Source organism: Ornithorhynchus anatinus, chromosome 17 (genome assembly GCF_004115215.2).
Source record: "Ornithorhynchus anatinus isolate Pmale09 chromosome 17, mOrnAna1.pri.v4, whole genome shotgun sequence".
In the NCBI taxonomy this organism is placed as follows: Eukaryota; Metazoa; Chordata; class Mammalia; order Monotremata; family Ornithorhynchidae; genus Ornithorhynchus; species Ornithorhynchus anatinus.
In genome coordinates, this window is record NC_041744.1 from 1,907,453 (window position 1) to 1,931,713 (window position 24,261).

At 63.2% G+C, this 24,261-nt stretch overlaps 1 protein-coding gene across 1 annotated transcript; it reads left to right on the forward strand.

Moving 5' to 3' along the window:
- The first annotated feature begins 1,562 nt into the window (after nucleotides 1-1,562).
- Nucleotides 1,563-23,725, forward strand: SH2B2 (SH2B adaptor protein 2). The gene is given in 15 exon segments (XM_029082468.1): nucleotides 1,563-1,719; nucleotides 12,376-12,482; nucleotides 12,484-12,622; nucleotides 12,713-12,825; nucleotides 12,827-12,895; nucleotides 12,897-13,169; nucleotides 13,172-13,216; nucleotides 15,498-15,599; nucleotides 19,459-19,550; nucleotides 20,940-21,034; nucleotides 21,134-21,307; nucleotides 21,453-21,646; nucleotides 22,183-22,209; nucleotides 22,211-22,355; nucleotides 23,123-23,725. Coding segments are annotated over 15 exon segments (2,058 nt in total). The 3' UTR covers nucleotides 23,449-23,725.
- The last annotated feature ends 536 nt before the right edge of the window (nucleotides 23,726-24,261 follow it).

Consider the following 24,261-nt stretch of genomic DNA (forward strand, 5'->3'; position numbering starts at 1 on the left):
GAAGGAGCGAAGCCTTGGGAGTCAGAGGTCGTGGGTTCTCATCCCCGGCTCCGTCACTTGTCGAGTCACTTCACTTCTCTGTGCCTCGGTTGCCTCCTCCGGAAAATGGGGATGAAGACTGTGAGCCCCACCTGGGACATCCTGATAACTTGCATCTCCCCCAGTGCTTAGAACGGTGCTTGGCACCTAGTAAGCACTTAACAAATGCTATCGTTATTATTATTATTATTATTAAGAATGCGTGCAGCACCGCTTACCCGGCCTCGTCTCCACGGCACCCTCCCCGCCCTGGGAGGGGGTCTTCTTTTCACCGGTGGGGACACCGAGGCCCAGAGAGCGACTTGCCTGAGGTCCCAGAGGCGGCCGGCGGCAGAGCTGGGGTTCCCGGCTTCCACATCTGGGTTGCTCCTACTAGGCCGCATTGCTTCCTTGCAGAACCTGCGAGTGGAGCCCGCCCAGGGTCTCGGCCCCCGGTCTGAGGGGGCCGAGACTTTTGGGAGGCACGTAGGGGGAGACGGATTAATACGTGGGTCTGATTGCCCTGGGCATGTGGGCAAGTATGTTCTCGTCCGCAGGGGGAGGATGAAGGGGATATGCGCGTGTTCGTGCCGTGAACCCAGAAAGATCTGCCCTCTCCGTTGGCTGCCTCCATGTGTTCGGTCTCGCTGGCCCCCGCCCCCTTCCCGCAGGCTCCATCCCCCTTGGGAGAGTCCAGTTTGGCCTCGTGGGGTGAGCAGACCGGACCTGCCTGGGGTCTGTATTAGTCCCTCCCGCCCTCCTCTCCCCTTCCATCAATCGATCGATAGTACTGAGCGCCCGCTGTGAGCGGAGCACTGTCCTGAGGGACTGGGTGAGGACGGAAGAGTTGAGGGTCATGATCTCTGCTAGGGGAGAGGAAGTGTGGTCCTCTGTGTTTAGGGGAGGAGGGGGTGCTGAACTGGAAGCAGGGTAGGGAGAGGAGAAGTAGGGAAGGCCTCCTGGAGGAGATGTGATCTCAGAAGGGCCTTGAAGATGGAGAGGGCAGTGGTCTGCCGGCGGCGAAGGGGCAGGAGGGGGTCGTCTCCGGGCCGGGCAGCTGGGACCCCGATTGACCGGCTTTTGGCCCGAGCACGTCCCGGAGCAGATGAATCCCCCCCCCCCGAGCCCTCCGGGGTACCACCGGGCCCCACCTCCTGACATCGGTCCACAGTCAAAGTGTATTTATTGGGCGCTTACTGTGTGCAGAGCACTGTACTGAGTGCTGGCGAAGAGTGCCATATAACAGTCAGAGGGGATGGGCCTGACTGTGTGCTCTCAGGTATGTGGGCATGAATACGGGTGCCCGTGTGCATACCTACGGTATTCTCTCCCCCTCCGCCCCCGGGGACTTTCCAGACCAGTTCCCCCGGCCGGCCATCTGAGAGGAGCTCTCGGATCAGCTGGACCCTCCGGTGCGGTTCCCAGGCTCCAGCCTCGGGGGCCAGCGACGGGGCGCGCCCTAGGACCCTGTCCTGACCCTAGCCAGGATCACCCACCCACCCACCCGGCGGACCCGGAGCTTGGGCGGGGGAGGCCCGGGCACGATGCCTTTCTACACGGCCTCTTTGGAGCATCAGAGTCTCTCCAAGGCCGCCTACCCCCACCCCATGACAGAGGAGGAGGGGACAGTTAATGGGCAGGCTGGGCATTGCTCCAGGTTTCCGGATCGGATCCCGAGTGACTTCCCCACGGAGCCGAGAGGTTTCGGTTTGCAGAGAGACGGAGAGGGAAGTGGGAAAAAGCACAGGCTGCCCGGCAGGCCGGGCCCAGCCAGCCGGGCCCCGGCCGCCCTCGTCTACCCACCCCGCCACCCCGGGGCTGCCCGGCAGAGCCCTCGGCCGCTCTCCGCACCTCACCCCCCTCCAGCCTGGGCTCACGGAGCCCTCGGCCGGGGGTGGCGAGAGGTCACAGCCGGAGCGAGGCGTGGGACAGGCCAAATCCCCAAGCCCCAAATCCCACTGTGGGCTCAAATCCCAGTCAAAGCCACAGCTTGATTTTATCCTCCCTATGGGCTTCGGAGGGCCAGGGATCGATCTTCCCATTTTACACGTGAGAACACTGTGGCCCACGGGGCTTGTGGCTTCACCCAGATCACGCGGCAGGTGGGTGGCGGCGGGACTAGAACCCACATCTCCCAGTTTCCCGACCCAATCAATCAATCAGACCCGTGCCCCGCTCGGGGGGCCTCCGCTGCTTTCTCCCGTCATTTCTGCCGCTCTGCTTTGGGATGGAACCACGTGGTCTGGGGGATGGGAGGGTTGGGGGACCCAGAGGGAAACTGAGGCTCGCCCCAGAAGACCCGGGACAGGAGCCAGGGAAGGGACCCAGGAGTCCCGGTCCCAAGATGCGTGTGTTGGGAGCGGGGGGAGTGTCGCTAGTCTGGTGATGTCTCCTGTCCGGTTGGAGGACGAGGAGGAGAGGAAGACCGCCCCATCCTGGGACAGAGTCTGGGAGGGGGCGGGGTACGGCCGGTGCTCAGATTCCACTGAAGGAATAATAACGATGGTATCTGTTAAGCGCTTACTATGTGGCAAGCGCTGTTCTAAGCGCTGGGGTAGATAGGAGTTAATCAGGTCGTCCGACTTGGGCCTCACGGTCCTAATCCCCATTTCCCAGATGAGGTCCCCGAGGCCCGGAGAAGCGACCTGGCTGGCCCGTGGTCACCCGGCGGACCAGTGGCAGAGCCGGGATTAGAACCCACGTCCCCTGACTCGCCGGCCCGGGCTCTTGCCCCTGAGCCGCCAAGGGGGACCCCCCCCCCCCTCCCCGCTCGGTCTCCGGGGGTCCCAGGCCGGGATCTGGGGGCGGCGGGGCGGGCCCGGGCGCCACTCGGCAGCCTGGACGCCCCCTCCACGCTGCCCTCGGCCCGCCCGGGACCCCCGGGACCCCCGGGACCCCCGGGAGAAGTGGGATTTGGGGGTCGGGTCTCCTCCCCGTCCCTCGGTCCCCGGGAGCTGTCCAGCAGGGAGCCACTCCTGAAGCCTCCCGGCCGCTCGGCGACCACGAGCAGCCGGACACCGCACGGGCCCCCACCGCCTCCGGGAGGCCCTCCCCGCCCGGCTCCCTCCAACCCTCGGCCCTTCCTTCTCCTTTTCTGGGGCGCCTCCCCACCAGCATCCCCAGATCCCCTTCCCCCGCCACGGCTCCGGTCACCCGGCCGGGAGAGGCGGCGGGGGCGAGGATAAGGATCCAGATCCAGCCCTTACGTCCTCGTCTGCTATTTATTGAGATCCATGTCGGCCCCCCCACCCCCAGATCGTAAGCTCCTCGGGGGCGGGGGTTGTATCTGGTGACTGTCATAGCGTACGCTGACAAACTCTCAGTCCAGCGCTCTGCGCACAGTAAGTAGGACTGAATGAATGAGCCAAGTCCCCGGGGAGGGGAGGAGTCCAGAGCAGCCGGTTCCCTGTAATCCCACTTCCCCTCCCCTCCCCTCCCCCCGCCCCCCGATTGATGGTCTCTGCCTCCCTCTCGGTTTTCCAGGGGCCGGATTATCCAGGCCTCTGGCTTCCTCCCCTTCCGCTCACTTGCCACTTCCCGCGGTCCCGGTGCTGCCGGGGCCAGGATGCTGAGATCACCACCCTCCGCTGGAAAGCAGCCGAGGAGGAGGAAATAAGGGTGCCCTAGGGTACTGTGGCTTTCTCAGTCCCCCTCCCTGCCCATCCTGCCGAAGCTCACCCTCCACCTTCCGCCTGGGGAGCAGGGGCCACAGCGTCCAGGCCCATCTTAGCTCTCCCGGCCGGTCTCCCCCGGTGGGGCTGGTAGAAGGGGGAACCTGGCACCTTCCCTCCCCGGTTCGCGGCTGCTCTGCCTTGGAGATCCCAGGATCCTGCCTCTCCCCCATCATCTCTCGGCTTCCTGTGCGGGCGAGGGTTTGGTCTGGACCGGGGCTCAAGGCCGGGGGAGGTCTGGCCTCCCCAAGAGGTCAGCTGGTCCAGCCCCCTGCCTCCAAGGCCTTAAAAGAGCTCAGCGTTTTCCTCCCCCTTTCTTTTTATTCCTCACCCACCTCCTGCCTGCTCCTGTTCGGGGATGGAGGTGGGCGAAGATGGCCCCCATTAAAGAAGCCTTGCAAGCAAGCCTCACGTACTATCGGCCCACCCAGAGACCCTGAAGGGGAGGGGAGTACTATCCTCATTCTTACCCTCAGCTATTCTTCGCCTCTGCTGGGGGCGAGAGACCATTTCCAAGGCTGAGTTAAAGCCCTGCAGATCTTGGGCCCTTCAAGGTCATCTAGTCCCTGTCCCTCTCTCCAGATCAAGCTGCTCCCCTGCTCACAGTCTAGGGTCAGCTATGCAGGGTCTCCAGGACATCGAGGCGGGGAGAAGGGGCTGAAGGGTGTGGGGCTGGGCATCAGGAAGGTGGTCTGTCCCCAGGCAAAGCTGCTTGGCAGGGGGAGGGGTGGGTACACAGGTACCCGGCAGGAGCCTGCTCTGTTTCTGGAGGTGGGGGGCAAAGCTTCTCTCCCCCCCCCCCACTCTCCAGATCAGAGGGGAGTGACTTTCCCCTCCCCCCACCACCCTATCCCAGGGGCCGGGAGCTGGGCGGACGGGCAGGCGAGGAGCCTCAGGGTCTCTCGGATAATTTATGGAGACAGATGCAAGATTAAATGTCCTCCTCCCTCCGGCACCCGGGACTCAGACCTCTCTGGCACCCTGGACCGACCCCTCCCCTCCCCACTGCCGCCCTGGATATCCAACACTTCATCTCCTGGGTCACACACATGACCTCACCACAGCCTCCCGCATCCCCTGTGCCATGAACCTTTCTCCCCAGAGGGAGGGGGGTCTCTATCAGAGCCGGTGGGGGGGGGGGTGGAAAGCACTGTGCCTGCCCCCTCCCCCCCAGTTGGTGGCCAAAACCTCTGCCTAGGGAGGTGGTCACTGCTCAATGCCCAGCCCCGGGGTCACAGTTTGGAAAAATGATGGGTTACTGTTAGCCACAAGTAGTTGAGTAGATAGTATGGGCCTATTTTAGAGATGGGAAAAACTGAGGTTAGGTGGTGTACGGGGAGAGAGCGTCTGTTTATTGTGGTATCGTCCTCTCCCAGGTGCTTAGTACAGTGCTTGGCACCCAGCAAGCGCTCAGTAAATACGACTGAATGAATGAGTGGGAGTGAGGTGATCTCTCAGCAAGCCGACTGTGGGTGTCAGACTAGCTCGGAGTGCTTGGCACATAGTAAGCGCTTAACACATGCCATAATAATAATCACCACCGTCGAAATCGATTAAGCAGCTCCTGCTTGCAGGACGCTCTACTGAGCACCTGCCTTCGGTTGAGCACTGTAGCTGCATTCATTCATTCAGTCGTATTTATTGAGCGCTTACTAGGTGCAGAGCACTGTACTGAGCGCTTGGAATGCACAATTCGGCAACAGACAGAGAATGGACTGAGTCTCTGGGGCCAGACGAGAAGCCAAAGTGTAACGCCCGACCTCGAGGAGCTTCCAGGCCAATGAGGGAGACAGAAGACTTGAAAGGACAAGCGGGTCCTGTCTTCTACCGGTACTGTCGACGTACGACGCCCTGCCCGTTGGAGACCTCGGCCCAGCCTTCTGCCCTCGCACTCTGTACCCAGAGTGGTCCCCCTCCTCCTCAGGTGGGTGCACGGTGTTGGGGTGGGGGGGAGTCCCTCTTGACGAGGCCAGCCGGACACCCCAGCCCCTCTCCCGCTGTCCCCCCGCTCCCCCACCCGCTGGAGCAGGAGTGCCCGCAGGCCTGGGCAGCTGGTCCGGAAGCTCCACTTAGCCCGGCAGACAGCTGGGGGTTCCTAATGGAGGGTCCGCTGGGGCCTGGAGGCCGCTTCCTCCCCGCCCCCACCCCGGCCCCCGGAGTTTCCGTTTAAGGAAGCCCGGGCAGGGAGTCAAACCTCCATTTAGCTACTGGCGTGGTGACCGGTCGGTCGATAGTTGTATCCCCCCAGCTCACCCCGCCCCATCCATCGAGCTGGAGGCCACAGGGGTGAGTTTCAGAGCCCGGCGGGAGGCTCCCCCTGCCCCTCCCTCCGCCCCCAGGAGGGGCTGCCCTGTGGCCATTTTTACCCTGGGGGCAGGGGAGGATCGGTTGGGGAAGGGCAGGGGGTCTCTCCCTCCTGGGAGCTGCGGGCCACGGGAAGGAACCGCCAAATGGGCAGGGACAATGCAGTGGCAGAGACCACCGGACGGCGCCTTACCCACGAATCAGCGACCGGGACGCTGGCCGGGAAGGGTGTCCCCGTTTCAGAGAGTGGGAGCGCGGGGAGACTAAGGCTCAGAGAGGTTAAGCGACCTGGTCGCCGTTACCCATCAAGTCCATGGAGGGGGGCCTGGCCCAGGGATAGTTGGGCTTCCCAGCCTCTGGGGGCCTAAGATCTGAGGCGTTCCTGAGCCCCCACAGGGGCTCCCCGCCCCCTACCACCATAAGCACCATTTCGCCACTAAAACCCCAGGGAGTTTGTCTCCACCGCCCTGTCCCGCACAGCACACAGCCTTTAGGCTGCCCCGACCGTGCCCCGAACTTGCCCCGGACACACCAGCTTTCTTTACTCACTGTGGAAGTGGGAGAGGGGGAAATGGCTACTAACTGGTTGGGGTTCCAACTGCGGCCGGCCCAGTGGTGCGGAGTGTCCAAACTCACCCCTGCCCTCTTATCCCGGGGCTCCCCTGTGCAATTCCTGGAGGCAGACTGGCGGACCTCTGTCTTCCCGCGGGGCAGCGGGATGGGAATGGCGAGGCCTGGAGAGGACAGTCGACTCAGGCAGGAGCCCGCGGCGAGAAGCTGGCCGAGCCCGGAAGCCTGGCATCCTGACTACCCCCTCTGGGCCTCTCCCTGGCACGACTGCCCTCCGTCCAAACCCCTCTCACCCAGACGGACCTCTCTTTGGCTTTTTTATGGTATTCGTTAAGTGCTTACTATGCACCAGGTACTGTTCTCACAATATAATACTATAATAGACGTATTCCCTGCCCACAACGACCTGCCATTCTAGAGGGACAGACATCAATATAAATAAATTACAGATATGTGCCTACGTACTGTGGGGCCGGTGCGGGCTGGCTGCGGGGGTGGGAGGGGGAGGGTGAATAAAGGGACTAAGGGTGATGCAGAAGGGAGAGGGAAAAGGAGTAAGGAGGACTTAGGCAGGGAAGGCCTCTTGGAGGAAATGTGCTTGAATAAGGCTGGGAATGTGGGGAGAGCCACCGTCCGTTGAATATGAAAAGGGAGGGCATTCCAGGCCAGAGGCAGGATGTGGGCAAGAGGTCGATAGCGAGAGAGACGAGATGGAGGTTCAGGGAGAAGGTTGGCATTAGAGGAGCGAAGCTTGCGGGTTGGCTTGTAGCGGGAGAGCAGTGAGGTGAGGTAGGAGCAGGCAAGGTGATTGAGGATTTTAAATCCGATGGTCAGGAGTCTCTGTATGATACGGAGGTGGATGGGCAGCCACTGGAGGTTGATGAGGAGCGGGGAAACGGAGTGAACATTCACGCAGAGAAACGAACCGGGCAGAAGAGCCAAGTATGGGCTGGAGTGGCCCGGCCAGGCTTAATCCAGGGTCGAGGCAGTACAGAGGAAGGTGGATGGATCCCCACTGCCTTCAGAGCCACCCTAGAGAGATCCTCCAAACCCAGGGCACCACCATCCCCCCCGGCTCAGGCCCGTCTCCCCTCCTCCAGCACCCTCTGTCCACCCAGCCTCTCACTTCTGTCTGTCAGCAAGGTGAGCCGGCCCGCCGGCTTTGGAGAGGAACTGTTCTGTGGGCCACCGTCCCTCCATCCCTCTCCACGCCAAGCACAGATCGGCTCACCGCTTAGCCTCGCTCCTCTCCCGCCACACCCCGGCTCGTGCCCTTCACTCCTCTGATACCAACCCACCGACCTGGCCTCCTCGTCTCTCTCGTGGCCGAGCTCTCGCTCCCACCCTTCCTCCTGCCTGGAGCTCCCTTCAGAGCTGGCAGACCACTGGCTCTCCATCTTCAAGGTCCTCCTGAAATAGAATGTGGAATGCCCCTATGTTTATACTCTATTACTTCCTCCAACCTGTAATTCGTTCTGGCGCCTGTCTACCCTGCTAGACCAGAAGCTCCGCAAGGGCAGGGATCACGTCTGCTAACTCTCTCGAGCGCTCAGGACGGTGCTCCGCGCCCAGAAGGTGCCCAGTCGGTACCGCTGATTGATGGATTGATCGAGCCGGTGCAGGGGGCAGAGGGAGGACCCACAACGCGGTATATCAGTGAGTTCGGGGCCGTGGGATGGGATCAGTCCCCGCAGGAGGGATCTGGGCGCGAACTGAAGGGCCGAGCTCGGGGGGATATAGGGGCCAACTCGGCCTCTGACCCTTTTGACCCCTCCTTCTGTGTCGCCCCCAGTGCCCCATCCAGGGGGGCTGCACCGAGGGCCATCATACTGCCGGCTGGTGGGGGCGAGGACGGCCGGCTGATGGAGCCCGGGGGTTCTTCGGGGTAGAATCCCGCTTGCCTCTTCCACCCCCCCCCCCCGCTCTGGTCCTCCTTGGGGATCTGGGGGGGGCGTTAAAGAGGGGGGTGGGGCGGTAGGACGGGTAACAGCTGTCCAGGATAGCTCAGGTTACCCTGCTGGAGGCGGAGGAGGGAGGGGAGGAGTTGGCGGAGGCTTGCAGATCCGCCCGGTCATCTCCCGAGGAGGGACATCCTGCCGCCCGGGAGTCTGGCCAGGCAGGACCGGTGGGGTCGGGGAGGGGGGGTGGGGGTGGGGGGGCGGAGGGGTCGGCTTCCTGACCAAATCCCACCTGCTTTCTGAGCCCCTTCTTTGGAAACATGGCAGAGGGGATGGATTTCATGACAGGAGAGGGGGAGGGGAGCGCTAGGAGCAGGGGTCCTGGGGATTCCCCACTGCGCTCTGAGCGACCAGTCCACTTCCCTGAGTCTCAGTTTCCCCACCTGTAAAGTGGAGGGGCAGCCCCAGCTCTCCCCCACAGCGTGGGGAGGCAGGAGCTGGGTGTGGGGAAGAGTAGCTCCTCCTCTCCCTCTTCCCCGGAGCCTCTTAGACCAGAACCCTGGGGGAAGAGGAAGGAGAGGAAGTTTCTTCTGGGGACTGCAGGGACCCTCAGTCAATCAATCGTATTTATTGAGTACCGACTGCGTGCAGGGCGCTGTATTAAGCGCTTGGGAGAGTCCAGGACCGCAGAATTGGGAGACACGTTCCCTGCCCACAGCCAGCTCAAAACCTAGAGGGGGAAGACAGGCATTAAAATCAATTATGGCTGTGGACAGAAGTCCGTGAGGGCTGAGAGTGGGGTGAACGTGCTTAAAGGGGATAAATCGAAGCGCAAGCGTGATGCAGAAGGGGGAGGGAGTAAGGGAAAAGAGGACTTAGTCAGGGAAGGCCTCTTGGAGGAGAAGGGATTTTGAAAAGGCTTTGGAGGTCGGGGAGTGATCTGGTACCTCTGCAAGGGGTGGGCAGTCTCGTATTTCTTCCGGCCTTCAGGACGTCTCTACTTGAATGTCCCGCCGCCACCTCAAACTTAATGCGTCCAAAACGGAATCCCTCATATTCCCACCCAAACTGTCCTCCCCGTGACTTACTCATCGCTGTACCGACCAATCAATTGCATTTATCGCGTGTTTATTGTGTGCAAAGCGCTATGCTAAGCATTTGGGAGAGTATAACAAACCCCAAAGACAGCACCTCCATCCTCCCTGTCTTACAAACCCGTAACCGTGACGTTGTCCTCGACTCATCTCTCTCATTCAACCCACACATTCAGTGTCACCAAATTCTGTCTGTTCAACCTTCACAACATCACTAAAATCCGCTCTTTCCTCTCCATCCAAACTGCTACGAGGGAACTGTCGCCAGAGAGCTCAGGGAGCTCGGAGATTCCCCGCCCCAGGTCGGTTGTCCCGGCGAGACTGAAGCAGGGCCTGTCCGGTGCCGTTGCCCGTACCCCAGACCGGCCCTTCCCACCGGCGGCTTCTCCCCCTCGCTCGCTCCCCCGGAAGAGGGATGCGGATCACATTCCACATTCCACCGAGGCCAGCTGCTCGGAATGTTGCTCCCTCCGATGATCCCTCTGGCCGGGCCCGTAGCTGTCCGCATGGGCGGCCACATCCCCAGGGGCCTCCGACTGGGCCCTCCCCTCCATTTCTCCCCCCGGGTGGCTGGGGTCCAGCCCCCCCGAGGCTGCAGCCGAGGAACCCGCGGGACCCCGGGTTACTTACGGCCGATCGATGGCCGTCGATTATTAAAAACCAATTTGTCGGCGCTGAACGGGGAGGAGCTGGCTGCCGCAGAGGGTGGCCCGGCTTCGCCCCAGCTATTGATCCGAAGCGGGTAATTACCGGGCTGGACTTAACTCTCCAGGACGAGGTCCGGGACATCCCTAGAAGCCTGAGGGCGGGATGGTTTTCGTTTGCGGCCGCGGGATAGATCTTTGCCCCCCGACCACTCTGAGCTCCGCCGAAGGGTGGTGGGGCACACGGAACCCCAGGTCAGTCTAGCCTCCCCGCCCCGCCAGCCATCCTCCCTTCTGCCGGGCCCATAGAGCCAACCTGAGGTCCTGCTCGGTCCATACCGGGAGGCAGCGTAGCCTAGTGGAAAGAGCAGGGGCCGGGGAGTCAGAAGGACCTGGGTTCTAATGCGCTTATCTGCTGTGTGACCTTGGGCGAGTCACTTCACTGGGCCTCAGTTACCTCATCTGTAAAATGGGCTTTGAGACCGTGGGCCAGTCCCACGTGGGCCAGGGACTGTGTCCAACCTGATTTGCTGGTGTCCGCCCTAGGACTCAGTACAGCGCCTGGCACACAGTAAGCAATGGATATATACCGTAATTATTATCATTATTATTCTGAACGGATAGGGGATCGATCAGGGTGGTCGAGCGGGAAGTGGCCATTCCGGGAGTCCCGGACACGGGTTCTAGTCCCGGCTCTATCCCCCGTCTGCCTGGGGGAATCTTGGAGTCCTCCAGCTCCCCTCTCTGGGCCCCAGTTTCCTCATCTGTAAAATGGGGACAATAAGCCCCGCCTCGCTCTTCCCTCGCGGGGGGGGAGGGGGGTGCTGGAAGGGGTGCCGTGAATGCACTTCGGGCACCTGAGAGCGTGATACAGGGGCCAGGGGTGCAATTACCCTATTATTATTGGTATCGTCATTAGTGCTGGCCCGATTAGATCACCAGCCCAGCGGGTCTGGCGTCCGGGCTCCCCAACTGCGAGCCGCCTTGGGACGGAGGGTCCGGGTTGGTTCTCGTTTCCCGCCACGGCAGTCGGGGTCGCCCTCCCCTGCCTCGCCACCCCACCCCCCCCTCTGCTCCCACCTTGGGGTGTCCCGGTGGGGGGATCCCGTCCACCGGGGTTTAGAACCCGAAGCTGGGGTCCTCTAAACTCTAAGCTCGTCGTGGGCAGGGAACGTGCCTGTTTTTAGTGTCGTGTCGTGCTCTCCGAAGCGCCTCGTACGGTGCCCTGCACACACCGAGCGCTCGATTACATTCGTTCGGTGCTATTTGTTGAGCGCTTACCGTGTGCGGGGCACTGTACTAAACGCTCGAGAGAGTACAAAATAATGATAAACAGACACATCCCCTGCCCACAACGAGCTATACGATTGATTGATTGCCGGGAGCAGGGGGAACCCCAAGGGGTGCCCGCCTTCACATCAACGTGTGTGTTTATGTGCGTTCGGGTGGCCGCGCAACCTCACACAGGATGGGCGGGGGGGGGGGGGGGGGGGCTCCGTAACGAAAAGGGGAAGTGCCCGAACGCAGGTCCCCCGGCACCGGGGAGGCACTTAGCGGGCTCCCCGGCTGCACGCTCCTTTATTGGCAGGCTGGTTAAGGCCGCTTCGGGGCCCTTGCGGCGGGAGGCGGGCCGCAGCAGCGTGGTCGAGGGGGCGGCTCACGCCGCCCCCGGGGACCTCCCCCTGGCTCCTCTCCCAGCCGCCGTTCGGGATTCTCCTTCCTAGAAGAGCCCGGGCTTGGAGTCAGAGGACGTGGGTTCTCATCCCGGCTCCGCCCCTCGTCCGCCGTGTGATCGGGGGCAAGTCACTTCACTTCCCCTGGGCCTCGGTGACCTCATCTGTAAAATGGGGGTAAAGACCGCGGAGCCCACGCGGGACGACCTCATCACCCTGTATCTACCCAGGGCTCAGGACAGTGCTTGGCACGTAGGAGGCGCTTAACGGACGCCATCGTCATTATATTATTATTCCGGGAGCGTCTCGAGGTTGACGTAGCCAGGGGTTTGGGGGACGGGATTGGGGAGTCCCGGAATTTAGGGGCCCCGTGGGCGGTCAGGCGGGGGTGCCGTCCTCCTCCGCGGTCCTCCCCGGCCCTCACCCCCGACCCCCGTGTCCGTGTCGCCCCCGGCAGCTGCCTGGGCCTCGGTGGAATGGGCCGTGAAACCATGAATGGTGAGGGCCGCCCGTCAGACGTCGCCGCCGCCCCGCCGTCGCCGAGCTCCCGGACTGGCGCGACTTCTGCGCCCTGCACGCCCAGGCCGCGGCCGTCGACTTCGCCCGCAAGTTTCTGCCGCTTCCTGAGGGACAACCCACAGTACGACACGCCGGGCGCCGAGGCCTCCTTCTCCCACCACTTCGCCGCCAACTTCCTGGACGTCTTCAGCGTGGAGGTCAGCCGGGCGTCCGTCCCGGCTCCCCCGCGCCTCCGGGCCCCCGGCCGGGTCCCGCCGGCCGGCAAGGCGGCGGCGGGGGCCTCGACCGAGTCCCTGGACGGCGCGGGGCGGCCGGCCGGCGGGGGCTCGGCCCGCTCCCTGAGCCAGACCCGCCCGGGGCCCGGCCGGCCCGCCTCCCCCTACGGCCACTCGCGCAGCTCTGAGGACGTGTCGGCCCGCGTGGCGCCCCCGGCCCCGCTTCAAGAAGGGCTTCTCCCTGCGTAACATGAGCCTGTGCGTGGTGGACGGGGTGCGGGACATGTGGCCACCGCCGGGCCTCCCCCGAGCCGAGGCGGCCCCGGTCCGCCCCGCCGGGCCCCCGCGAGCCCCAGCCCGAGCCGCGCGAGAAGTGGGGGCCGCCGGCTGCGGCTGAGCCGGCCGGGGCCGCGGCGGCCGGCGGGGCCGGGCGGCGGCGGCCCCCAGGGTAGAAACTGGCGGACATCCAGGAGGGCACGCTGCGCTACATGGGTGGCGACGACTCCGTCTGCGGGCCCCGGGCGCAGTGGCAGAAGTGCCGGCTGATGCTCAGGAAGGCCGCGAGGGGGGAGGGGAGAGGTTCCTGCTGGACTTCTACGTGCCCCCTAAGGTGAGCCGCCCCCACCCCCCACTTCACCCCCACCCCGCCCCGGGCGGGGGAGGCCGCGGAGCCGGAGTGGGCGGAGGTGAGATGGTAAGCTCCTTGAGGGTAGGGAAGGAGTCTTCTCCACCCTGCTGTATGGTTCCACCCCAACCCCCGAGGGGCTCGGTCCCGTGATCTGCCCCCACCCGTCGGCACTCGCTTCGGGCCTCCGCTGGGACCCCTGGGGCCACCCCACGGGCAAGAGAGCCACCGTGGGCCCCTCCTTCCCAAACCCTCGCAGTCCAGCGGCGTCATCCCTCTGGGCCGCGGCTCCCTCCGCTTCGGAGGCACAGCGCGTTGAGGCCAGTGCAGACCTCTAGGCGAGTTCTGAACGGGGCGGCGTCTGGGCGTCCGTGGTGCCTGTCCCCAGTCTCCGGGGGTGCGGGCGTGTCCGCGGAAGGGGGCTCCCAAGGTCATTAAGGTCAGCCCCCCGCCCCTAGCCCATCCCAGATGGATCAGGCCCCGGGCCCCGTTTTACCTTCCGGAGAAACCCCGGCCTCCCTCCGCCCCAGAGGCTGGGCAGATCTGCTCAGGAAACGCTAACCATAACGAACTTGAGATCCGTGCCATAAATGCCCGACTTGGGAACGTTCCCCTCCCCCCAACGTCCGGGCTGGGGGTCCCGCTGACCTCAGGTAGAAGCGGGGACCACCAGGGCCGGGACAAAGACCTGGCCGGGGCCGGGGGGCGGCCGAGGCATCGGAAATGAATCCCCAACTCCCACCTCCAGCGCGGGGCTTTCCTTCCCGCCTTCTCCCCCAAAAGGAGGGAGACGCCGCCATGAACCAGGCAAGATTGGTGGGGGTGGGGATGGGGTGAGGAGGAGCTGGGGTGAGGAGGGAGGCTGAGCATGAAGCATCTGGGGCGTCCTGTCTTTCGGCTGGGCCCGGTTCACGCCCATCTCGGCCTTGTTCTGTGACATGGAGGAATGGAACCTTTTTTTTGTTCGTTTTCTCTGGAGTTTTTCCTCCCCTCTCCGCCCCGGCCTGACCCGCCACGGTCGGCACGGTCTAGGAGGGCCTAGGGAGCTAGTGGAACGGTCGCGGGATTCAGAGATCTGGGTTCAGATCCCAGCTCCCGAGTGCTGATGGTCGTTCCAGCTTCCTCATCTGTAAAATGAGGATAATGATCGTGTCTTCCCAGGCAAAGAGGGATCATCACCGGCGTTTACCGACCACCTACTGAGTCCAGGGCACCGTACTGAGCTCCCAGTGTGTGCAAAGCACTGTACTGAGCCCCCAGTGTGTGCAGAGACCCAACTGCGCACCCGGTGTGTGCAGGGGGACTGTAGAAGTGAGCACCGTCTGTGTCGCGGGGCCCTGTGCCGGGCACCTCCTGCCCGCAGTGCTCTTTACGGAGCACCTCCGGGGAGAAGCGAGTGCCGTGGAGGCCCCCCCCGAGGCCGGTCGGCACTGCCGTGGACGCCTTAGCAGCACGGTAAAAAGACGTGATCTCACGGGGGAGGCAGGCACATGAAAACCGTAGGCAAACATTAGCCACCAGCTACGTGGGGGCAGAGACCAGTGATGAAACCGTGTTATGTGGACAGCGGGAGTTAGCCAAGCAGTCAGAGCGCTGCAGACTCAACCCGTGACTGTCAGTTAACTGATGCGTGGAAGCCAGGGGCAGCTTAGTGGAACAGCCCGACCAAAGAGTTCTGAGGAATCTGAGTTCCAGTTCCCCGTTTCCCCCGGCTTCCTGCGCTGTGACCTCGACTTCTCTGGGTCTCGATTTCCTCATCTACAAAGGAGAGATTCGATTTCCTCTTCTCTCCCCCGTCGATTATAAGCCCCATGTGGATCAGGGGACTGTGCCTAAACTTTTTATCTAGTACGTACCCGGCTGCTTAGTACAGTGTTCGCACCTAGTAAGCGCTTAACAAATACCACGGTTATTATTATTTAATTGAGAGCTAGGAAAGTACGATAGAGTTTGGTAGACTCGATCCCTGCCACTGAGGAGCCGACATTTTACTGTGTGGCAGGACGCTGTGCCGAGTGTCTGGGAGAGTCGAAGAGAGTTGGTAAACTCGATCCCTCCCCGCAAGAAGCACGTAGCCTGTTAATGTGCCGAGCCCTGTATTGAGCGTTTGGGGGAGTTGGAGGGATTTGGTAGCTCCTTCCCTGCCCTGGAGGAATCGACGGTCTGCGGTGGGCAGAGCCCTGTTCTGAGCACTTGGGAGAGAGCAGTGGAGTTCGTGGACCCGATCCCCGCCCTAGAGGAACTGCGTTTCGTTGTCACTTTCCAGGCATCCCGACCCAAAGTCAGCATCCCCCTGTCGGCCATCATCGAGGTGCGGACCACCATGCCCCTGGAGATGCCGGACAAAGACAACACCTTTGTGCTGAAGGTCAGTGGCCGAGCCGGGGAGCGGGCAGCGGTGGGCCACGGGATTCTCCTGCGGGGACGAGGAGGAGCAGGGGTGACCGTCCCGCCTAGGCTCTCCCGTGGCCTAGGGGCTAGAGCACAGGCTTGGGAGTCAGAAAGCCCGGGGTTCTAATTCTGCCTCCGCCACTCGTCTGCTATGTGACCTTGGGCAACTCACTTGACTTCTCTGGGCCTCAGTTTCCTCAATCTGTAAAAAGGAGATGAAGACTGTTGAGCCTCACACGGGACAACCTGATTGCCTTGTGTCTATCCCAGTGCTTAGAACAGTGCTTGACACATAGTAGCCACTTACCAAATACTATCATTATTATTATTATTCTGGGCCCGCCACGGGCCAAGGCGTCGGTTTGCCCTATGGGGAGGGCACCATCCGAAGCGGCTTCTGGGGCTTCCACGCCTCCCCTTTCCCCCAACCCCCAATCCCGTCTCCCTCAGCCTCCTGGGGTCGGGAAGGGGCAATCAATAGTGTTCATCGATCATAATCATCCTTGATAGCCTGAGGGGTCTTGGCCCAGCCCCCAGTGGGGCATCCGGGGATCGGCCCAGGGAGAGGTGGGACCCTAGTAACGGTTTAGGCCCGCAACCGCCCCCGGGAAGCCTCTCGGTGGTCTCCGGGGCCACTGGGACCCGCGGGTGGAGACGCAGCCGGGAAAAGGGAGCTTGCTTCATCTCGAGTCCAGTGGCCCCCGTGACTTCCTGTGGTGGGTAGCGGGCAGCCAGGCTTGCCAAAGAGGCCGAGGGCGATTGCAATCCCATCTCTCCCCTCCCCGTCTTCCTGTGTGCTCTTTCCCAGCCCTTAGTACAGTGCTCTGCACCTACTAAGTGCTTAATAAAAACTATTACTACAACCAGTCCCTTCCTGACCCCCCTCCAGCCCCCCGTGACCTCCCTCCTGCCCCCTGTGACCTCCCTCCTGCCCCGCGGTGGCCCCCTCTGTCCCCTCCCATGCAGGGCCAGAAGGAGGGGCGGGCTGATCTAGACTGTAAGCTCCATGTGGGCAGGGAATGTTTCAGTTTATTGTGGCAGTGTCCTCTCCCAAGCGCTTAGTCCAGTGCTGTGCACACAAGTAAGCGCTCAATAAATACGACCGAATGAAATGACAAGAATGAAGGGCAACTGCAGCAGGTAGGGAAAGGGCTCCAGAGGCCCGGGCCCGTTCCCCGAGCCCGGGGAGAGAAGTTCCCCTTGAACAACGTCACATTCCGGCCCGGCCGGGTCTGCGCTGCCCTTCTTCTTTCTTCTATCTTCTTCTTCTTCCTCTTCCTCTTCCTCCAGGCGCGCCCAGGCCCGGGGCCAACGCCCCGGCCCCGCCTGGCCCTTGGCCTGGGCGGGTGACAGCCCGGACCCTTGGATGGCTTGGGGGAAGGGGCCGGTGGCTGCGCCTTTCCCCTTCCTCTTCCCATCCCCCGTCCCCCTCCCCTTTCCCTCTCCCCACTTCCCTTCCCCTTTACCCCCAAACCTCCCCGCGAGACCTGGCCCGGGTCCTGTTGCTTTACAAATTCTCCTTCCCGCCAAAGGGAAGTGTGGGGGACCAGCCCCCTCCCCTCCTCCTCCCTCTCACCCCTAGCAATCCTCAGCCCCCTGGGTGGAAGGACAGGGGCAGGCTCTCCCGAAAAGCTTCCCCCATCCACCCAGGCTTTGCCTTTTTCCGCCGGCTCTGTCCCCTTTTAAGGGCAAGACTGCGGGGATTTTCATGGATGTCGCTGGGGGGGGGGGGGGGGAGGTTTGGGAATGCAGGCCTGGCTGGAGTTGCCATGCGCACTGGCCTTTTTCCCCCCTGAATGGCCGCAAGCTCCAAAGCAGGCCGGACTCTTTATACAACCGTTTCTATCTTGAGGTCTTCTCAACCAGAGAGAGAAGTCCCGTCCATCCCCCCAGTTCTTCCCTGGCCCAGTCCCCTGAACCCTCGAGCTCATCTTTCCCCAGAGGCCGTTCTCTGACCTCTAGGTGACATCAGCCTTCACCCCTCGATTCCAAGCAGCCACCCGCCTCCGTCTCACCACTCGTCGTTATTATTATTAAGGGGGGCTGGCCACTGGCTTCCAGAGAAGGGGTAGGCTGGGTGTCACCATGCAGAGGGTCCGTCCTGGACGGCCCGAGTCCCAGCGCGTTGGTCGGGTGCGCCTGCTACGTGCCGGGTGTTGTGCTTTACCAGGCCCTGGAGAGCGTACGGTAAAAACAGCAGGGACCTCTGGGGGCTTGTGGTTTAATGGGGGCAGACAGGCAGATATGGCTGGATACCTTGAGGAAGAGCAGAGGTTCGACTGGTTGACAGCAGATGTGTGGGCAAATATAACTAATTGAATGACCTTAGGCAAGTCACTTCACTTCTCTGAGCCTCAGTTTCCTTATCTACAGAACGCAGCTCCAGTACCTGCCCTCCCGGCTACTTAGACTGTGAGTCCCGTGTGGGACGGGGACTGTGTCCAACCGGATTATCTTTTAACTTGTAACCGGAGTTTAGTAGGTAATAAGCACTTAATCATCAATGGCAAAAGAACAGTAAAATAGACACATCAGTACTCCCACCAAGCCAGCGACCGGGAAAGTGAGGATTAGTCAGGGAAAGGCTGCCTGAAGGAGGTGGCTTCGAAGGCAGGGAGGGGCATGATCTGGATTTCGAAGGAAGACGGAGTCCCTTGGGCAGAGAATTTGCGTCCCAGGTGATCTAATAATAATAATCATAATTGTACGTATTTGTTAAGTGCTTACCTTAGTCCAGGCACTGTTGTAAAGCGCTGAGGTAGATACAGGCTAATCGGGTTGGACAGTCCCTGTCCCACAGAGGCCCTCACCATCTTAATCCCCCATTTTACAGATGAAGGAAGGGAGGCACAAGAGATGTTAAGTGACTTCCCCAAGATCACACAGATCCGATGGCATTAATCGATCGATCAATCAAGGGTATTTTTTGAGAGCTTCCCATGTGCAGAGAGCTATCCTAAGTACGTGGGAGAGCACCATACAGCAGTCGGTAGACGTGTTCCCGGCCCACAAGCAGCTCGGAGTCTAGATGGGGAGATAGTCCTCGAAATAAATTACAGAGGACGGGAAATGGCAGAGTATAAAGATATGGACATGAACGTTGAGGGGGTGAGGGAGGTCGGAGAGCAAGTGCTTAAGAGGGATAGATCCCAATGTAAGGGCAAATAGGGAGAATGAGGGTTTAGTCAGGGAAGGCCTCTTGGAGGAAGTGTGATTTGAGGAGTGTTTTGAAGGGCAGTGCCGATGTGAACGGGGAGTGCGTTGCAGGCCAGAGAGAGGATGTGGGCAAGGAGTTGGCGGTGAGAGAGACGAGACTGAGGTCTAGTGAGTAGGATGGCATTAGAGGAGCAGGGTGTGTGGACTGGGTTGGAGTAGGAGATCAGTGAGACGAGGTGAGGAAGGTGTGGGCGAGCTGACTGAATGAATGGCATGGGATGGTGAATGGGGCGGTTTGGAGGCCACGTCTTTGTGGGGGGGGATGAGGTCACAGGTCCTTCTCCGCAGTCAGTCACTCAGCAGTCATTCAATCGGTGGTATTTATTGAATGCTTACCGTGTGCAGAGCACTGTACCGAGCATCTGGAAGAATAGGGTAAAGTACGCCCGATCCCTGCCCTCGAGGAGCATCCAGTCTAACGGACCAGGCAGACGGGACTCTCCTGGACAGGAGGGGGTTCGAAAGGCTCTCTGCTCCGAGGCCGGACAGCCGGGCTTGGGGTCTCTCCCAGGAAAGGGGGTGCCCGGCTGGGCGGAGACCCGGAGGCCGGCGGGGGGCGGTGGGACCGGGCAGGCAGAGAGAGGCGGCCGTAACGCCCCGGGGGTCTGTTTCCCGGGCAGGTGGAGAACGGGGCCGAGTACATCCTGGAGACCATCGACTCGCTGCAGAAGCACTCGTGGCTGGCCGACATTCAGGACTGCACGGACCCGGGGTGAGCCGCCTGGACGATGGCCGGTAGTCATTGGCAGGCCGAGTTCGGCCACCGCGCCTTGGGGCCGGAGCCGGGACGGGGCAGGAGACCGGGGGAGGGCGGGAGAGCCCCGGGGGCGGGAGGGCCGGGTTGTAGGGGAGAACCGAGGGGGCAGGCGCTGAGTCCCAGAGAAAAGTCAAGTACGGCTGCTGCCGGAGGGGCCTAGCTCGGATTAGCCGAGGGCAGAAGTGGGATTCGCCTGTGGGTTCGGTGAGGGGTTTCTGCGGAAGGAGATCCCCAAACCCCAGTTCCCTAATTGGCAAAAACCGGGGTTCTGGGGACGGTGTGGGAAGGACTGAGCCGATCCAGGAGGAACAGGACCTCCCCTTCCCCCGGCCCACTTCCCAACCTGCCATGCCAAGACACGAGGCCCCGGGATCCCCGGCCTCTGAAGGACCCAGGCTCGCCTGGGGTCCTGGGTCAGGAGGACTCGTCTGTGATGTGAGTCTCTGAGTCGGTGAGTCGGCCGGGCTGTATCCCATCCCACGGGATTGTATCCCATCCACCGTCGTCCCCCCCATCCGTCTCGTCCCGCCCCGCGGAGGCCGTGTTGGGAACCGCGTGACCCACTCCGCCTCGCCCCTGCCCGGTCATCATTGCTGCGAAAATAGGAGCTTGGCGGCGGAGCTGGCAGTTTCCATATGATTTGCGTGCCGCTGGGTCTCGACGTCAAAGCGCCCAAAATTCCCCGACCACTTCTGCTTTCCCTCTCGGAGCCGGAGGCCTCAGCCTCTCCCCCATTACCCACGGGGTCATCCGGCGGTGGCGGCCGGGGGCGGCCCAGCCCCAGAGAAACTTCAGCTCGGCTCAACCTCCGCTCCGGAGGCCCAACCGCAGGCCTGGCTGTGGCTTCAGCCCCGGCCGGCCCTCCCCAACCCCGGACTCTTCCCCACTCCAGCTGCGCAGATGCCTCGAAGCCAGAATCCTTGGAGCCTTCTGTACCGAGAGGGCCAGGGCTGGGCCACATGACTTGGGAGTCAGTCATTTATTGAGCGCCTACTGTGTGCGGAGTACTGTACGAAGCACGTGGGAGAGGACAGTATGACAATAAACAGACACATTCCCTGCCCACAGTGAGCTTAGAGTCTAGACCGGGGACCGGGGCGTTCCAGGGGAGTCTCGTGGTCCCTCAGCGAGCCCCACCTCCAGGGTCCCCATCTCTGCCTCCCCCGCAATCTCTCCGGACTCTCCTCCCTCCCCCCGCCCCGCTGCGGCCCTGCTCCTCCCCTACTCGCCCCGGTCCGAGCCTGCCAGTTCCAGGATTGGTTCAGTGCCGCCTACGGACCTCGGGGGATGCCCCAGGCCTGGGTCTGGGCTCACCCCCCGAATGGACCCTCTCCCTCCCCACAGGGACAGCGGGGACGACATTGAACTCTCCTCCTGCGTCCAGGGCGCGTGCCTGGCGGGCCGTGCAGCCTCCTGCAGCTGCGAGTTCCTGGGTGATGGTAGGCCGGGCGAGGGGGCGGGCCGGGGCAAGGGGAGAGGCGGAGGCGGACCGCCTAAGGGCGAGGGCCTCCCATTTCACCCTTGTGCCCTTTCCCCAGACCCCCCCAGGCCCCCCGAGAGATGCTCCTTGGTGCCCGAGGGCACCGGCTCCGCCGTGGTGACGGCCCCTCAGGGCCGGAGCAGGGACTCCGTCGGGGAGACGCTGAGCCACGTGCCTCTGGAGACCTTTCTGCTCACCCTGGATTCTCCCGCCAACGCCAGCCTCCTCCCAGGTACCGACGGCGCTCGGGACGTTGGGGGCACCACCCGGCCTGGCACCCTGCGAGGTGGGTGCGGGAGGGAGGGGGCCTGGCCGGGCCGAGTCCCTTCCCCCTGGGGAGTAACCCCCCACCTCAGCCCACCGCCCGTCCCCTCCAGGGGAGGAGAGTGAGCCGGAGCTGGAGATCGCCCTGGCCGACTTCCCCTGGTTTCACGGGACGCTGTCGAGGGTCAAGGCGGCCCAGCTGGTCCTGGCCGGGGGCGCCCGGAGCCACGGCCTCTTCGTCATCCGCCAGAGCGAGACGCGGCCGGGGGAGTACGTGCTCACCTTCAACTTCCAGGGCAAGGCCAAGGCAGGTGTCGGGGCTAAGGTCGGGGCCGGGGCCCGGGTGCAAGTCTGCGGGTCTTTTTGCGGGCGAGTGTGGGTATGTGCTGCCGTGTGTGTGTGTGTGTTTCCCTCTCCCTGGTAGAGCTTCAATCCACCATATTGATTGAGCGCTCACTGCGTGCAGGGGACCGTACTGAGCACTTGGGAGAGTACGCTAGACCAATATAACAGAGTTGTTGGGTTCGTTCCCTGCCCACGGTGAGCTTCCAGGGTAGGCTCTCCCTCCCTCCCTGCGGTCGTCCCCGTGTCCCAGCGCCCCTAGCGGGAATCGCAAGTCAGGAGCCCTCCCCGGGGCCGCTCAGGGTAGGGGTCCCCGGGGGCATCGTGAGTTTGGGGGATCGTGGGGGACCCCCTCTCCCTCCATCTCTGGTCGGCCCGGGGACGGATTGGGTGACCGTGCTGTCCCCTGGAGACCGACCCTGTCCCCCCTCCCTCCTCCGGAGGCGGGAGGGGTAAGAGGTGCTGACCCACCCCGGGCCCCTTCCTCCCCCCCCCCCGCAGCACCTGCGCCTGTCTCTGAACGAAAACGGGCCAGTGCCACGTGCAGCACCTGTGGTTCCAGACCATCCTGGACATGCTGCGCCACTTCCACGCCCACCCCATCCCCCTGGAATCCGGCGGCTCAGCCGACATCACCCTGCGCAGCTACGTGCCGGCCCCAGCCACGCTGCCTGGTAGGACGAGAGCCCGGGTGCCGGGGAACTGGCCGGGGGATCTTGGGACCTGCCCCGCTCTCCTCCCCCCGACCCCCCCCGCCGTAGCCGATGGAGATTGGGATGGATGGGAGGGGACCCAGGGATCCCCCCCGGTGGCCCCCAGTTCTGCCTCCGGCCAGCGGGGCTCCCGCTGTCCCCTCGGGCGGGGTTTCGGGGGACCCCACCCGCTCGGCTCGGGGTTCACGGGGGTTGCGGCAGGGGGCCGAGGGGCCCAGTGGCCAGAGAGAGCGTCGGGTTGACCTCAGCTAAATGGACCCTGCCGGCCCCACCCCTCGCCCTGGAGTCCCCGTCCATCTGATTTCTGGCTCGCCTGTCCTGTGGGGTCCTTGGGGTCCCAGCTTCCCGCCTCCTGGGGATTTTGCGGGGCTCAGGCCCAACATCCTGGGACCTTGGAGTCCCCGCCCCCCACATCCTGGGGACCTGGTGGGGTCCCAATACCTCATACCCTGGGACCTTAGGGTCTGAGCCCCCCACATCAGGGGGACCTAGGAGTCCTGACTTACCACGGACCTCGTGGGGGGCGATCCCAGCTCCTCATATCCTGGGACTTCGAGGTCACGGCCCCCCCACGTCACGGGACGTGGGGGTCCCGACTTCCCACATCCTGGGTTGTCAGGGGTCCCGGCTCCCCTGGATCCCCGCCCGGGAGATGGGCCCGGCCCACGTAGCCGCTCCCCTCCCCCCGTGACGCCCTCGGGTCTGTGTTTGGATTCTTCCCGTTGCAGACCCCGGCCCGCGGCCCAGCTCCGGCCCCCCACCGCCCAGCTGCCGGAGTGACCCCCAGGCCCAGTACTTCTCTAGCTTCGTCCCCGGCCCCCTCCAGCCCGCCTCCCTGGCCGAGCCCGAGGGCCCGGCCGCCTCCGTCTCCGCCGCCGGGGCCCCACACCCGCTCTACCCCCGCCTGGACGGCGGCGTACTGAGCGCCCGGAGCCGCAGCAACAGCGCAGAGCGCCTGCTGGAGCCGCCCGGCCCCGGGAGCGAGGACTATCACGGCGGCGAGGGGGCCGGAAGCCGGGCCCGGGCCGTGGAGAACCAGTACTCCTTCTACTAGGCCCCGGGCCCTGCCAGACTTCCGGGGGACTGAGAGTTTGGTCCAAGACCCCCCTCCCGGCTCGGGGCCAGCGGGGGTCCTCTGAGCCCCTCGGGACTCTGGGTTACCGTGGATGGGGCTCCTCCGGACGGAGCCCACCCGCGTCCCCGTCCCCCGACGGGCAGAGACGGGGCAGCCGCCCCTCTCCCCTGGGCCGGGCAGGCGGTCTGGGGCCGACGAGTCAAAGCTCTTCAGTGAAGACAGAAGTGATATTAAAGAGCCTGTTTTAGGGACTGCACCGGGGGCCGTCCTGCTGTCGATTCCTCGCTCCCCCAACCCTTCCGCCCGCCCGCCGGGGCACGGGGCCACCGTCCACCCACGTCATCCCCCCCCCGGCTTCCCCGGGGCCTCGAGGACGGCCGCCCTCGTAAGACTCGGTCCGGGCCGCGGCGTCGAAGGGGGGTATCTGGGGGGCCCCCAAAAGAGAGTTACCAGCCCGGGCCGGCAGAGCGGGGCCGAGAGGAGGCGGCTGAGGGAGGTCAAGACCCCTTCCTTGCCCTCTCCTACCTCGCCCCCCCAACCCAGCTGCTTCGAGGGGTGAGATTTGGTGAGCAGCATGACATAGTATGGCGGGGGGCTGAGAGCTAGGGAGGGGATTTGAGAGAGCCAGTGTGCAGGGGCAGGGAAATAGAGAGAAAGAGGGAAAGGGAGGAAGGAGGGGAGAGAGACACAAACAGAGAGAGAAGCAAAGTGAATGTCCGTGTCAGTGTCGGCCTGAGTGGAGGTTGGGGCTAGTTGGGATTAAGTGCCTCGTGCCGGCTCCTCAGCGAACAC